Genomic DNA, 15,882 nt, shown 5'->3' with positions numbered 1-15,882 from the left:
CCAAAGGTCCTCTTTTCCTCAGCTGATCAGAACCAAAGCGTTGGATCTTTAATCTCATGAGTTGTTCAGAAGCAGCATCTTAATCAGCTCTCCTGCTTTGTTTCTATTGCAGCTGTTAGCTAAACACGGCTAAAGAAAACCTGCTACCACTTCAGGATCATCCATCAGCTGGGACTGATTCATCGTGTTTACTTCACCATCTGGATCTGGACAGCATGGATACAGGTGTGTGTGCGCGCGCGCGTGCGTGCGTGCGTGCGACTTCCGCGTGACTTCTTGTCTTCTGCGCATGCGGGTTGCTTTGGGTTTTGCGAAACGTTCTCAATGGAGAGTGTTTGCTGTTGCATTTCAGTTATAATGTAAACAAGCACACACACACACAATCTGATTTACTCAAAAAATTTGGAATTGAGCATCAAGGCCTGCAGTGTGAACCTCAGATGGTCTCTGCAGACAGGCTTCAGTGCTGCATAAACACAAGGAATCATTAAAGGCGCAGTAGAATGTAAAGCATAATTTATACTTCTCTGTCAGCTCCCGGAAGAAGAGACACGCATGCATGGATAGAGACAATTAGCCCTCATACTTCTCGTCTCCTGGGGAGTGTTGCAAAGCACACCCCCTGGCATATGTTTCATCTTCTTTGTTCAATTTTGTATACAATTTGTTTGTATACTTATCACCTTGTTCAATAAAGTTTTGAAAAAAAAAAAGAGTGTTGCAAAGCAATTCCCTGCCTGGGCAACAGAGGGCGTTGCACTGTTCTGTGGTGTCCTGTCATGGATCCGGTGTTGTTGACAGTTACCCCTGTCAAAAATTGTTTCCCCATTAACGGAGCGATACTATAATACTGTAAAACCAGACGAGATCATGGAAACACGTCGCTCTCCGGTGAATTTACACTCGGTTTATGCTTTGTTTTTGTTGGCTTGCTATCACGAAATAGTTTATTTGCAAAATCGATCACAGTATAACTAACAAAAGTGTCCCCCCCCCCCCCACACTTTTTCCAAAGTCAAGTCAAGGTTTGACCCTTGCACTTTTTACCATCCAAAAACAATACTAAGCTATATTAAATTGACACTGGTTGAGCTCTAGGACCAAGCAGAAAACAACCGTTTGTGTTGAAACCTGTTTCCCATTAGCGCATACTGTAAAGATACCCCCCTTCCCCCCCGTGCCCCCCCCCCTACTTCTAAAGTGAAAATTACGTCCATGAGGAGGGATACAGATTTTATCAGGCTGTGTGGCCTCGGCTGCCAAAATGTGTGCCCCCCATCAATAATGCACATTGGCGTTGCTATCACGAATTAGTTTATTTGCAAAATAAGTCACAGTATAACTAATAACTACAGAAACTTTGGAGAAAATTTTCTTTTTTTAGACTTCTTAATTTAACGTTTAATGTTCTCCAAAGTTTCTGTAGTTATTAGTTATACTGTGACTTATTTTGCAAGTAAACTATTTCGTGATAGCAACGCCAACAAAAACAAAGTGTAAACCAAGGGGAAACAATTTTTGATGGGGGTAACTACTTTGGCACAACACCGGTCCAAGATAGTGTGTTTATATTGAGGGTTTTGTTTAGCCTGGCAAGCCAGACTATCACATATATAGTCTGGCCACGACCCATTGCAGGCTCTCAGTCGTGGGGCGGGCTCTACTGTTGTCTTTCAAACTGTCTGCACGCAATTGGATAGCGCTAGGACCAATCAGAATAATGAATAACGTGACATAATCACAGCGAGGGAAAGTGAGGGAGGCAGCAATGGCGTCCAACATCAATGGCCGTGTTCGAGATGAGCCAGTTCTGCGCAGATTAGACCAGCGGTGATCGGCGAGCAGTGCATGCCGGTTAGATTTGTGTCCGACTTGACGCCGACTTGCTCTGACGTCATGCACACGTAGGCAACGATAACCTCGTGAGATCAAGGCGGCTGCAGATTTTGGAGCAAGGCGCTGCAGTTGCTCTCCACCGGCTGCAAAACCTAGAGGATGACGGGAAACGCCTGGCTCTCAGCTGATCTAAGATCTGATTGGTTCATATTTTGATCCAAACATCCGGTGGTAGAACATGAAATGATAGTTGGTCACATGTATTCTGTAAATCATGCTACGTTGATGATGACAACTATATAGGCCATAAAGAGAAATGTGTTTTGTGTTCTTTCGTCACGTTTGCTATGAGCACACTGAACCTACAGCTGCTGACCTTTTCTTATTATTACAGTCATGTCTTCATATACAATGTATGATATCCACAAGCACGTGAGGATGTGTTTCAGCTGCTAACAGGCACCAGAATTAAAATTGAAAATTGAACAAATGTGAACGCTAACGCGATATCTTCAGCCATCGTCACCCCCGAGCTACACATGTAGGGAGATCTGTCCGACTTAAACGCCGGCTTTCAGCCACTCCCCCTGCTGCTTCCGTCTGCTCTCGTCTGTTTTCCAGGCGAGGCGCTGCTCAACTCGAACACGGCCATTCTCTGTGCCTCCCGTCTTCTTCAAACCGCCAAGAATCATTCCACCTACGCACACGCTTCTCTGCTTCATACCGTTTCGAACTGTCTCGCTTCTCCTCACCAGTTTTAAAGCGTTTTGCCGGAGAGTTCATCAAGAAATCCCATCCCTGTGGTGGCGCCATCTTCCTGCGTGCTTGTGTGTTTCTAGCGTGGTTCCACTTCGTCTTTAATAGTGAACTTATAGTTCACGTGACTAGAACTAGAATTGTGCAGTACGTGCACGAGTCGTACAAGTGCAGTACGTACAGTACGTGGCTAGAGGCGTGCAGGTTCACGCGCGCGAAACGAAAACGGCGGCTTCCTACAGGGCGAGGCCATGGTGTAGGTGAAAGCCGGTGTGTAAATGACAAACAAGGCTTTGGCGCCACCCGGGCGGTGAGTCGTCAAGTATTTACCGCCCAACGAGAAAATTTAGCGCCATTGGCGCTCGGGCGCTTTAAAGGTCCACCCCTGTCTCTTTTTTTGAAAGTCAATATTGTTTTTGCATTCTTGATTTCAGTATTTAATTTATTCCACAATTTAACTCCATATATGGAGACACAATGTTCCTTTACGAGTATCCGATGTCTAGGTATGTTAAATAATTCATGTCCTTTTAAATCATATTTGCTATGTCTTTTTGTAAATCTTTTGATTAAACCTGCAGGTAAGTTCCTTTTGTTTGCAATATACATACATTTTAAAATATTGTAGTCCACCAGATCATAGAATTTTAGTGTTTTTAATTTTATAAATAACGGATTGGACGGATCTCTGTAGTAGCTCCTTGTGATTATTCTTATTGCTTTTTTCTGTAAGATGTAAGTGGAATTTGTGTAAGTTTTATATGTTGTTCCCTTCAGTTGTGTGTAATGAATCTAATATATATGAAAGTCTAATGTTTATCAGTACAATACAGAAAATAATGAACTTTATCACAATATGCAAATTTTTTGAGAAAGACTTGTATATCAGAGAATTACCTCAGACCAGCGGGGCTGTGTTCAAGGGATCTTTGACCTTTGAATACCCCAGAACCTAGAAAGCATTATGCAGTGCATCCGGAAAGTATTCATAGCGCTTCAATTTTTTATGTTACAGCCTCATTCAAAAATGGATTAAATTCATTTTGCCCATAAAATTCAACACACAACACGCTATAATGATAATGTGGAAAAAAGTGTCTTTGAAGTTGTTGCATATTATTTAAAAATAAAAAGAAATCACATGTACATAAGTATTTACAACCTTTACTCAGTACTTTGTTGATGCACCTTTGGCAGCAATTACAGCCTCAAGTCGTTTTGAATATGATGCCACAAGCTTGCCACACCTATCTTTGGGCAGTTTTGCCCATTCCTCTTTGCAGTACCTCTCGAGCTCCGTCAAGTTGGATGGAAAGCGTCGGTGCACGACCATTTTCAGATCTCTCCAGAGATGTTCAATGGTGTTCATGTATGAGCTCTGGCTGGGCCATTCAAGGACATTCACTGAGTTGTTCTGTAGCCACTCCTTCGATATTTTGGCTGTGTGCTTAGGGTCGTTGTCCTGCTGAAAGATGAACTGTCGCCCCAGTCTGAGGTCAAGAGCACTTTGGAGCAGGTTTTCATCCAGGATGTCTCTGTACATTGCTGCAGTCATCTTTCCCTCCATCCTGACTAGTCTTCCAGTTCTTGCCTCTGAAAAACATCCCCACAGCATGATACTGCCACCACCATGCTTCACTGTAGGGATGGTATTGGCCTGGTGATGAGAGGTGCCTGATTTTCTCCAAACATAACGCCTGACATTCACTCCAAAGAGTTCAATTTTTGTCTCATCAGACCAGAGGATTTTGTTTCTCATGGTCTGAGAGTCCCTAAGGTGCCTTTTCGCAAACTCCAGGTGGGCTGCCATGTGCCTTTTACTACAGAGAGGCTTCCGTCTGGGGCCACTCTACTATACAGGCCTGATTGGTGGGTTTCTGCAGAGATGCTTGTCCTTCTGGAAGGTTCTCCTCTCTCCACAGAGGACTGCTGGAGCTCTGACAAATTGAATATCGGGTAATTGGTCACCTCCCTGACCAAGGCCCTTCTCCCCCGTTCACTCAGCTAAGAAGGCCAGCCAGCTCTAGGAAGAATCTTGGTGGTTCCAAACGTCTTCCACATACATATGATGGAGTCCACAGTGCTCATAGGAACCTTTAAAGCAGCAGAAATTTTTCTGTAACCTTCTCCAGCCATGTGCCTCAAGACAATCTTGTCTCGGAGGTCTACACTCAATTCCTTTGTCTTCATTCTTGGTTTGTGCTTTGACATGCACTGTCAACCCAGGGGCCTTATAAAGACAGGTGTGTGCCTTTCCAAATCATGTCCAGTCAACTTAATTTACCACAGGTGGACTCCAATTAATCTGCTGAAACACTTCAAGGATGATCTGTGGAAACAGACTTAGGGTTGGACATCATTTGATTTTTAACGATTCTGATTCCAATTCCTCATTTCGATTCCGGTTTCTATCGATTCCCGATTCCGATTCTTTCAAGACATGACATGTTTTACATGAGCTGGCTAACCACAGGTCCTACTTGATGAAATAATCTTCAACATGAATTTTAATTCTATGAACAATAACATCACCTTCATTTAGCTGCGGAACAGAAATGGCGCAAAGCAAAAGATCCTGGTGATCAATTGAAATTTCATGAATTACTGTCATTCTCTGCCAGCATCACTGATGCAAAGAAAGCTTTCTACACTGACAAAATTCTCAGCTCTACTGACTCTCAGAAACTATTTTCGACATTCAAAACTCTGCTCAACCCTCCATCTCCACCTCCTACCAACAATCTATCAGCTGACACCTTTGCCTCATTCTTCACTGACAAAGTGGCAGCTATAAGCAAACAGTTTACTCAACTGGCCACTCCTGAACATTCGCTAACACAAACTCTTTCCAGCCCAATCATCTCAAGCCCTACTGCTTCATTTTACTCTTTTTCCCATGTCGCTGAGAACTGTGTGTCCAAGCTTCTCACGTGCAGCCGCCATACTACATGCCCACTCGACCCCATTCCGACTAAGCTGGTCCAAGCTATTGTTCCTACAGTAGCCGCAGCAGTCACACATGTGATCAATGCATCACTGACATCCGGTACATTTCCCATCTCTCTCAAGCATGCTCAGGTTAAACCGCTGCTAAAAAAAAACATCTCTTCCCCCAAATCATGTGGAGAACTACTGATCTATCTCTCTCCTCCCTTTTCTGTCCAAAATCATTGAAAGGGTGGCTTTCAAGCAGATCACAGAATACCTCTCACAAAACTGTCTGCTTGACCCTTACCAATCTGGGTTCAAAAAGGGCCACTCCACTGAAACTGCTCTGTTAGCAGTGGCGGAATCCTTAAAAGAAGCTAGAGCGACTGCCAAATCCTCAGTGCTTCTCCTGCTCGACTTATCGGCTGCATTTGACACTGTCAACCATGGCTTCCTTTTGTCCACACTCTCTAGCCTGGGCATCACAGAGAAAGCACACGCCTGGTTTGAATCGTACCTCACAGGACGATCATTCAGTGTATCTTGGCTTGGACAATCCTCTACTGTGCACCATCTCGCCACAGGAGTCCCCCACGGCTCTGTACTAGGACCTCTTCTCTTTGCCATATACACCACCTCACTGGGTGAGATCATTCGATCACATGGCTTTTCCAATCCACTGCTAAGCAGACGACACCCAGCTCTTTCTGTCATCACCCGCTCCGGTCATCACAGGATTGTCGGCTAGCAGTGCCTACACCACACTCAGGACAATCCAGACTCTTCTCATGCATCGTTCCACAAATGTGGAATGACCTACCAAGCACTACCAGAACAGGGGCTTCCTTTCCGATTTTCAAGAAACTCCTGAAGATCCTGCTCTTCAGGGAGCATCTTCTAGACTAGCACCCTCCCTGCACCTGTCCCCCTCTCTACCTTCCACTCCTTGTTCCCACCTCTCCATGATTCATCATGCTGCCTCACTGCCACCTACGACTGACTGGAAATAGTTTGTTGTTGTTGTTGTTGTTATTGTTGTTGTTAGCCTCAAGGGCAACATGCCGATCATCACTTGTAAGTCGCTTTGGACAAAAGCGTCTGCTAAATACATGTTTACATAAACATAAATGTTTACATAAACATTTAGACAAAAACATGTTTTGGAGAATAAAAGAAAAAGACTTTCAGCACAACCAGTGTGTTTGTTTCTGACCGCAACCAAAGTCTGGAAGAAGCCTCTGGGATGAGAGGCTAAATGTCTCCAACATATCCAGAAACGTCCAGCTGTTTTCAGCTAAAACTCTCAGGATGATCATGTCCAGGATGACTGAGAACTACACCTCCATGCTGCAGCAGCGTTCAGTCAGAACAGAAACTGAAACTTAAATGTAGCTGCTGTCAGTAACATTCTAACAGATTTTAAACATTAAAACGCTCAACAGAAATTGTTCCAAAAGGAAATAAAAAATTTCACAACTTTGTGTGTGATTTTTAATAATAATTAATAATAATAATAATAACTATTATTATAATCATACACAGAGACAGCTGGTGTGATCAGCTCTGAAAAGCGTTGATCAGAATTTGCAGATCACATTTATTTTTCACTGAGATCAGCCGCAGATTCCTCTTCTGGTCAGCATACTAGGAATCGAAATAAAAAACTTTGAACGATTCTGGGATAAACTAACAGTTGGTCCCGGTTCCAGTCGATGCTCAATGCCCAACCCTAAACAGAATGCGCCTCAGCTCAATTCTGAGCTTCACGTCAAAGGCTGTGAATACTTATGTTCATGTGATTTCTCAAGTTTTTTATTTTTAATAAATTTGCAACAACTTCAAAGACACTTTTTTTTACATTATCCTTATGGGGTGTTGTGTGTTGAATTTTATGGGCTGAGGCTGTAACGTAAACAAAAAAGTGGAATAAGTGAAGCGCTATGAATACTTTCTGGATGCACTGTATAAATACAGGCTTTTAACCAAAGTTTGAGGTTGCCAAGGTGTTAGAAGAATCTGATTAATTCTAGTAATCCTTTTTTTAAAAATGTTTATATATTTGTCTCAGATTAAAAAATGAAAAATCAAAAGTTATTTCATGTTGTCTGACTTAGTTCTGATCTCACCTTGTTAAACCAAATATCCAACTGTTTATTAATATACAGTACAGGCCAAATGTTTGGACACACCTCCTCATTCAATGTCATCTTCAAATCAAATCAAATCAACTTTATTTATAAAGCGCTTTCACATGCCCAAAATGGACAAACAAAGCGCTGTACACCAATAAAAATCACAACAATAAAACAGACATATAACCATTTAAAATACAATAAGAAATCCCGAGAACAAGTTCACAATCCATATCAGTCCTTTTTCCAAAATCAGATCCAGACACATTCAAAGTGATGCTGCCCACGCAATCCCAACTTCAATGTCCAAACGCCAACGAGAACAGATGTGTTTTTAGTCGGCTTTTAAAGGTCTCAAGTGATTTTGCCTGCTTTACGTCGGCTGGCAGCTCATTCCAAAGATTTGGTCCGAGCACTGAAAAGACACGACTCCCACGAGACTTCAGGCTGTACCTGGGCACGGTTACTAGTCTCTGGTCAGCTTTTTTCTTATTTTACACAGTGCAGTAATTAGATGTTTTTTTGTTTGTTTGTTTTTTTAAATCTAATTACTACACTGTGTTAAATAAGAAAAAAGATTATTATGAATCAACAAAAAGAACATATACAGAAGTCTCATTCAGTGTGTTTTCTTTATTTTCAAGTGACTGCTAAGAGTGTGTAAAGCAGTAATCAGAGCAAAGAGTGGCTTTTTGTGTGTTAAGAAAATAGAATATTAAACATGGTTTCAGTTATTTCACCTCTTTTGTTAAAGTACACTCCACATGTTTTCATTCATAGTTTTTTGATGCCTTCAGTGAGAATCTACTAATGTAAATTACGTAGCATTGACCGTCTGGACACCTTTTAAAAACAGCTAAAGACCCTTTTATTTAAAGCTGCTTTTACCTAAACCTTTAATGTTCTTATTTTAACTCCAATTTTTAATCTTTCATCTGTTTATGAAATTTTATAATTTTATGACTTTATTTTTTTCTGATGTTCATCTATTTCTGTTTTGAGATCTTTATGATTTTATGACTTTGTTTTATTTTGTTTTGATCTGTGTGAAGCACTTTGTGATTCTATGTCTGTGATAAAAGTTATATAAATAAAATTTACTTACTTACTTACTTAGTAAATGGTCATGAAAACAAGAAAAACACTTTGAATGAGAAGGTGTGTCCAAACTTTTGGCCTGTACTGTATGTGTGAAAATAGCATTACAGTGGTTATTAATTCACATCACGTGTTTCTGTTTCCCTTAGATGTTCACCAGATGGTTAAAGAAGAAGCTCCTGAAGATCAGAGTGCTGGTGTGGACCAGCAGAACCCTGAACAGTTCCACATAAAGGAGGAACAGGGGGAACTCAGGACCAGTATGGAAGGAGAGCAGCTCCATTTAAAGGAGGAGACTAATCCTGCCAAGTTTCCATTCACATCAGATTCTATAAAAAGTGAGGATGATGAAGACAAACCTCTGTTCTCACAGCTTCTTTATCAGCAGCAAATAGAAGACAGAGACGTTTCAACCAGCAGCTCAGCTGACCAGACAACAGCAGAAACTGGTAGAGGAGTAGATTCTATCAGGAACCCAGTTCTGAACCGTAATGAACAGATATCTGATTCTTCAGAGACTGAAGTTAGTGAAGATGGCTCCTACAATGTGAATCTAAACGATGAGTTATTAGACAATGGGCCTGAAACTGGAGATGGAGACAATGACTGCAATGAGAGCAGGTCTTCTAAATCAGATATTAAGACTGTCAACAAATCATTTAGCTGCCCTGAGTGTGGTAAAGAGTTTCTCCACAAGTGTTCTCTCCAGAGACATGTGAGAGTGACGAGTCATTCAGCTGTAAGGTCTTCAGGATCTTTAGTTAATAAGAGAAATGTTAGAGTAAAGCAACATGTGGACTCATGCAGGAAATTCCAGAAAGAACCAAAATCATTTAGTTGTGACATTTGTGGAATAATATTTAGTCATAATAAAAATTTAAACAGTCACAAGAAAGTCCACACAGGACAGAAACTTTTTACGTGTGAGCTCTGTGAGAAAACCTTTAAGCAAAGGACAAGTTTAAACAGACATGTGAGAGTCCACACAGGACAGAAACCTTTTACGTGTGAGCTCTGTGGGAAAAGGTTTAAGCAAAGGACAAGTTTAAACAGACATGTGAGAGTTCACACAGGACATAAACCTTTTACGTGTGAGCTCTGTGGGAAAAGCTTTAAGCAAAGGACACATTTAAACAGACATGTGAGAGTCCACACAGGACATAAACCCTTTGCTTGTGAACTCTGTGAACAAAAATGTAGTGAAAAGGCAACACTAAACTATCACATGAGACTCCACACAGGACAGAAACCTTTTGCCTGTGAGCAATGTGAACAAAGATTTAGTCGAAAGGCAAATTTAAACAGTCACATTAGAGTCCACACGGGACAGAAACCTTTTACCTGTGAACTCTGTGGAAAAAGCTTTAATAACAGCTCAAATTTAAACGGTCACATGAGAGTCCACACAGGACAGAAACCTTTTGCCTGTGAACTCTGTGGAAAAAGCTTTAATAACAGCTCAAATTTAAATGGTCACATGAGAAACCACACAGGACAGAAATCATTTGCTTGTGAGCTCTGTGAACAAAGATTTAGTCAAAAGGCAAAATTAAACAGACACATGAGAGTACACACAGGAGAGAAACCCTTTGCTTGTGAGCTCTGTAAACAAAGATTTAGTCAAAAGGCAACATTAAACAGACACATGAGAGTCCACACAGGACATAAACCTTTTGTCTGTGAACTCTGTGGAAAAAGCTTTACTCGAAGGGCAACTTTAAACACTCATATGAGAGTCCACACGGGACAGAAACCTTTTGCCTGTGAGCAATGTGAACAAACATTTAACCATAAGAAAAATTTAACCAGTCATATGAGAATCCACAAAGGACACGATAACTGTATTTAGGCTAGGCAGTTATTTTATAGCACATTTCAAACACAAAGGCATTTCAAAGTGTTTTACTGAAGCAAGAACAGCAACAGCACAGTTAATCAAACAAAGAAATGTAAATATTTATTTCAGATTTAACAAACAGATGAAAGGCATAGTCAAAAGGGTAGCAGTTACAATGCAGAAAGTGCAGCATAAGAAACATTTGTTCAAAGACTGATGAATACATGAAGGTTTTTAATTTTGATTTAAGACTTAATAGAGTTGGGGCATATTTGAGGTCATGAGGAAGCTGATTCCATCTGCGTGCAGCATAGTGAATAAAAGCAGCTTCACCCTGTTTCGTTCTGACCTGAGGTTCTACCAGCTGACTGTGTCCCAAGGATCTGAGAGCCCTGCTGGGTGTATATACTAGAAGGAGGTCCAACATGTACTTTTGCCCCATGCCATTGAGGGATTTATAGACCAGTAAAAGCACTTTGAAGTCGATTCAGTAGTTTACTGGTAACCAGTGTAGAAATTAAAAGGCCCAGTGTATGAGTTTTCCCAGTTTACTATCAAATCCTGTGTTTCCAGTTCACAAACTTGTCCTTTTTCACCAATATTTCTCACCAACATCAATTCTAAATATTCCTCTCTACTTGAAATTATACATTTTTAAATACATAAACTGTTGTCGAAGCTCCATGGTCATCCACTATCTTAAAATACAGTAGCTGTTTAGGGACATACGAGCTCCACGTTACCCGTTTTGACTGTGACAGTAACCTGAAAGAACCAGCAGAGGGCAGAAGTGCGCCCTGGAAGCATGGAGTCTGCTAAATCAAGTAAGAAATAGAAAATAATAGCTACACCTTTGCTGTACTTGTTAGTTTGAATAAAAACAATTAAATCAAAAGACTAAATTTGTCAGGTCGTCGTCATGTCCTACACAAGGAAGCTGCATATGTTCAGACCTCCGCCCGCTATTAGCTGGACGCCAGCCTCCGATTAGTGTCTCTGACTCCCAAACTCACCTCAAGTTATTCATTGGCCTTTTCCTAGTACCAGAACTCCCAATCCAGTCCCAACGTGTCTGTACCAAAGTCCTTCTACTCAAGTCTCCTCTCTCCCCGCAGCCTGCCGTCTCGCCTAACATGCTCCAGCGCTCGTCCGCTAGCCAGTGGCTAAATCAGCGTTGTTACTTTATCTCCACAACACTACTAACAGCGATGTAGTTCTCCACGCGTTACAGAGATGCTCCGACTTCTTCTTAAACATTACCTTTAGACTTGGGTCTCCTTTGGCTGGTAATCTGTGGGAGTTTACATGCAGCATACACAGCGTCTCCCCGGCACTAGCCATGGCTAACTGGTAGCTTGTGACGTCCATCTCCACCACGCCAGCCGTGAGCCACAATTAGCTGGTGGATAAGTCAGCATTGTTTACTTGATCTCCAGCGTGTCCCCAGCTCACCAACACTCATTCACCAGTCTTAGTTAACGATCAGCCAGTGATTGCTCCATATTCATATAAGCTGGTAGCGGCAGCCAGTTTGTTTACATCGAGTGGAGCACTCCGTGATCCACGTGAAACGGGTGTTGTGGGAAATCGGCAACAGAAGCTGAGTGACAATGCGCTTTCGTACAATAGGTTCAAAACAATTTATTGAGTTGTAAAGGATACGTAAACACCGTGTGACCTTAAGACATGTCGTGTGAATGTGAAATTTAAAAGACAGCTCTGGCTCCAGCCAAACTTCTAAATATTTCATTTTAACAGAAGGATGAACCAGCGAGGAATCCAAAAAATAAAGATTAAGAGTCCTGTCACTGTCAGATAGAGTACTACATCAATGAAACAGCATGGAGTAAGTCTTAGATTTATTCAAAAGAAGTTTGTTCTGAGCTAGCCAGAGCTGCACTTCGTCAAAATTAGGCTGAATAGCTTCTTGTAATTCGGATTTACTCGACTTAGAACAGTATAAGACTGTGTCATCTGCATATAACTGAACAGAACAGGATCTGCAGCACCGTGGTAAATCATTAATAAAAATTGAAAATAATAACGGCCCAAATGAAGAGCCTTGGGGAACACCTCTGATGACTCCTCGCGTGTTGGATTCAGAACCATTAAAGGAAACAAATTGAGAGGGATGATGAAGAAAAGAACTAAACCACAGTAGAGACGACCTTGACAGACCAAAAGCATATAATTTATCTAAAAGTAGATAGTGATTGACGAGGTCAAAGGCTTTTGTTAAATCAAGAAAAATCGCACCACCAAATAAATTATTGTCTAAACCAGAATAGATGTCATTAGAAAATTTAAGCAGTGCAGTAGTTGTCGAGAAGTTTTTTCTGAACCCCGATTGGTACTGAGATAGTAGGTTGTTGTCCTTTAAGTATTTAGATAGTTGGATAAAAACCAGTTTTTCAAATACTTTAACAACTGTATTAATTATAGCAATGGGTCTATAGTTATTAGGTTCAGATGTATCATTTCCTTTATGCAGTGGTATTATTTTAGTACATTTCCAAGCTTTTAGAACAGAACACGTGTTAATAGAGTGATTAAAAAGAATAGATAATGGTAAGGCTAGAACATCAGCAGCTATCCTAACAAAGCGACTCTCTATGCCATCTGGACCTGCAGTATTCCCACTAGAGAGAGACAGTATAACTTTACGCACTTCCTCTGAACGAATTTCAGAGAAAGAAAATCTACTGGAGCAACAGTGAGGCAGGGTGTAAGACCCATGATGTTCTGCAGAGGTAAGGAAAGGAGAGGAAGCAAAGTGCTTACTGAATGCTTCAGCAATTTCAGCCGGGTCATTAATAAGACTCCCATTAACATTCAGATGTTAGATTTTAACATTAGTTTTCACCCTCAGATCTTTAATTTTATCCCAGAAGCGCTTAGGGTTATTTATATCCTTATGCAAACCATTCTTATAAAAATTAGCTTTAGTATTCCTAGTTTGGGTAGTACAGAAGTTTCTTAGTTTTCTATAAACTGTCCAATGCTCATGCAGATTGCTAAGTTTTGCTACTTTCCACGCTTTGTCGCGCTTCTTAAACAAAGCAATTAATTCATGAGAAATCCAAGGCAAATGGCTGCCCTTAATTTTTACACTGACCCAAGCTGCATGAACTGAGAGTGGAAAAATGCCCAAGCATCATTAACATCGGGTATAAGAAACCAATGCAATTTTGAACCTTTTAATTTGGAAACAAACTTATTTTTGCATTAACACTGAATGTGGAATAACTTAATTACAACACGAGCAAGTCAGTTTTAAATAAAAGACATTAGTGGTATTCATTACTTGTGGTATATTCAGCATTTTTAAAATCTATTCAGGATTTATGTTTTCTTGTTGTTTATTCATTTTTCTTATTTTTTATTCTCCTTTTTTCTCCTGTAATAAGTGTCATCGCTGCTGTGACATCTAGCTTTCCCCACTGAGGAACAATAAAGGGATTTTCTATTCTATTCATCTATCTGCAGCCTTTCCACTTCCTGTTTACTGTAGGTTAAATCTTTTCTCACAGACCAACAAAAAAATAAAAATATAATTGTACCTTAAATGAAAATGCAACATCTCACCTGTTAACTTTCATGTTTTGGAGCAAAAAAGAGCATAAAACCAACATATTTAAAGCTCAGTTTGCTCCACTCATTTATTGTGATGCTCACCTGTTCCAAAGCTGAGGAGGAGACTCCTGTTGTTTTGTTCATCTTCATCACAATAATGACAACATTAGATGACAACAGGTGCTCCCATAGGTTCGTGCTGCTGAACATGTCTGAGCTGCTTGACCACGTTGTGTGTCGGGGAGGAAAAATAAAAACTACAGCAGCCACAGAGTCATGCTGATTTGAGCGTGTCGCTGCTCGCTGGAGTTATATCAGCTCTGTCTGGAAGTTACCCCCAAATTCCACTACCTCCGCTCCGCTGCGCTCCGCTCCGACACGAACGCCGGAGCAAAATCGGTCCCGTTGTAGTCAATCAGAGCAATTCCACTACTGCGGCCGTGCTCCGGCAGTGCGGCGCCGTGCGCCGCCCTCTGTTCCAGCGTCCGGCAAAAATAGAATCGATCCTATTTTCGCCGGACGCCGGAGCACCTCCGCAGTAAATGGACAGAAATCACAACCGTCCAACAGGAAAAGGAGCAAGCACACTTTCCGTTTTTCACAATAAATCGATAAACAAAAGGCGTTTTTTGTTTCATATGTACAGGTTTAACAACTTTTAACAACTATCAGTGGCGGCTGAAGTTTAAATGCACAAAAGTAAGCCATAAATACAGTTTCCACTATCAAAGTAGTCACACTTTGTTGATCCAAACACTGCTGATCTCTCAACACAAATGATGGGCAGATTAAGCAGTTCATTTCGATGCTTCTCCCACACAACGGGTGTTTGGATCTAACTTCCACGTTTATTGCTCGGACTGTATCGCAAGATCTCGAAAATCCCGCGCATGCTTGTTTGCCCACCTCAGGTCTCCGCACCGGAGCTGAGCCGTTGTAGAGCGGGTACCAGTAAAAATTGAGTTCGGAAGCGAGCGGCTGCGGAGGGCGGGGGCGGACCGGAGCGGAGCGGAGGTAGTGGAATTTGAGGGTTAGTTGGAAAACTTTCTCTTTCGGTCGTGAACACATTACTGAGCGGTTAAAATCTCTGTTTCTGGGCTTCAACGTCGGCAAACAGCTGAGTAAACTCGCTGAGTGACAGGAGTGTTTAGTTTGTCCGAGACAGCGAAGCTGCAGACACCGGCAGCAGACGCTGAAAAAAACACAAAGGAGGGGGCGCTTCGGCTCTGCGCTAACACCACAAAGCATCATGGGAGTTGTAGTCTTTGCGGTAAAATCGGCCAGCGGGTCAGTTTTAATTTATCTCACGGGGTACATAAAAATGCTCCACGGGCCAGATGTCTGACACGTGTTCTAGGTTAAAATATCCAACAGTATTTTTGTTCTCAATTTCCTTTGTTTCATTCTTGCCGCTCAGAGCTTTGCTCTCACTACCAGATTTGCACTTACACTTCCTGGCTTTCTCCTTTGCAATCCCTAAGTTTTTGGTTGCAATTCTGGCCTTGTTCGGTTTGAGCAGCGCCTCGCCCGGAAAACTGACAAGAGCAGAAGGATGCAGCAGGGGAAGTGGCTTAAAGTCGGCGTTTAAGTCGGACAGATTTCCCTACATGTGTGGCTCGCAGGTGACTATGGATGAAGATATTGTGTTAGAGTTCATACTTGTTTAATTATTTATTTTAATTCTGGTGCCTGTTAGCAGCTGAAACACATCCTCACGTGCTT

The 15,882-nt window shown here is 41.5% G+C and overlaps 1 protein-coding gene across 1 annotated transcript; it reads left to right on the top strand.

Moving 5' to 3' along the window:
* The first annotated feature begins 119 nt into the window (after window positions 1-119).
* LOC107380974 (endothelial zinc finger protein induced by tumor necrosis factor alpha-like) lies at window positions 120-14,062 on the top strand. The gene is made up of 2 exons (XM_015952408.3): window positions 120-225; window positions 8,900-14,062. Exons 1-2 carry the CDS (start codon window positions 216-218, stop codon window positions 10,597-10,599), a joined length of 1,710 nt encoding a protein of 569 aa, XP_015807894.3. The 5' UTR covers window positions 120-215; the 3' UTR covers window positions 10,600-14,062.
* Window positions 14,063-15,882: the final 1,820 nt, after the last annotated feature.

Source organism: Nothobranchius furzeri, chromosome 14, assembly GCF_043380555.1.
Source record: "Nothobranchius furzeri strain GRZ-AD chromosome 14, NfurGRZ-RIMD1, whole genome shotgun sequence".
NCBI lineage: Eukaryota > Metazoa > Chordata > Actinopteri > Cyprinodontiformes > Nothobranchiidae > Nothobranchius > Nothobranchius furzeri.
The sequence above is the reverse complement of the archived record's forward strand: the minus strand, read 5'-3'. Positions and strand labels throughout refer to the sequence as shown.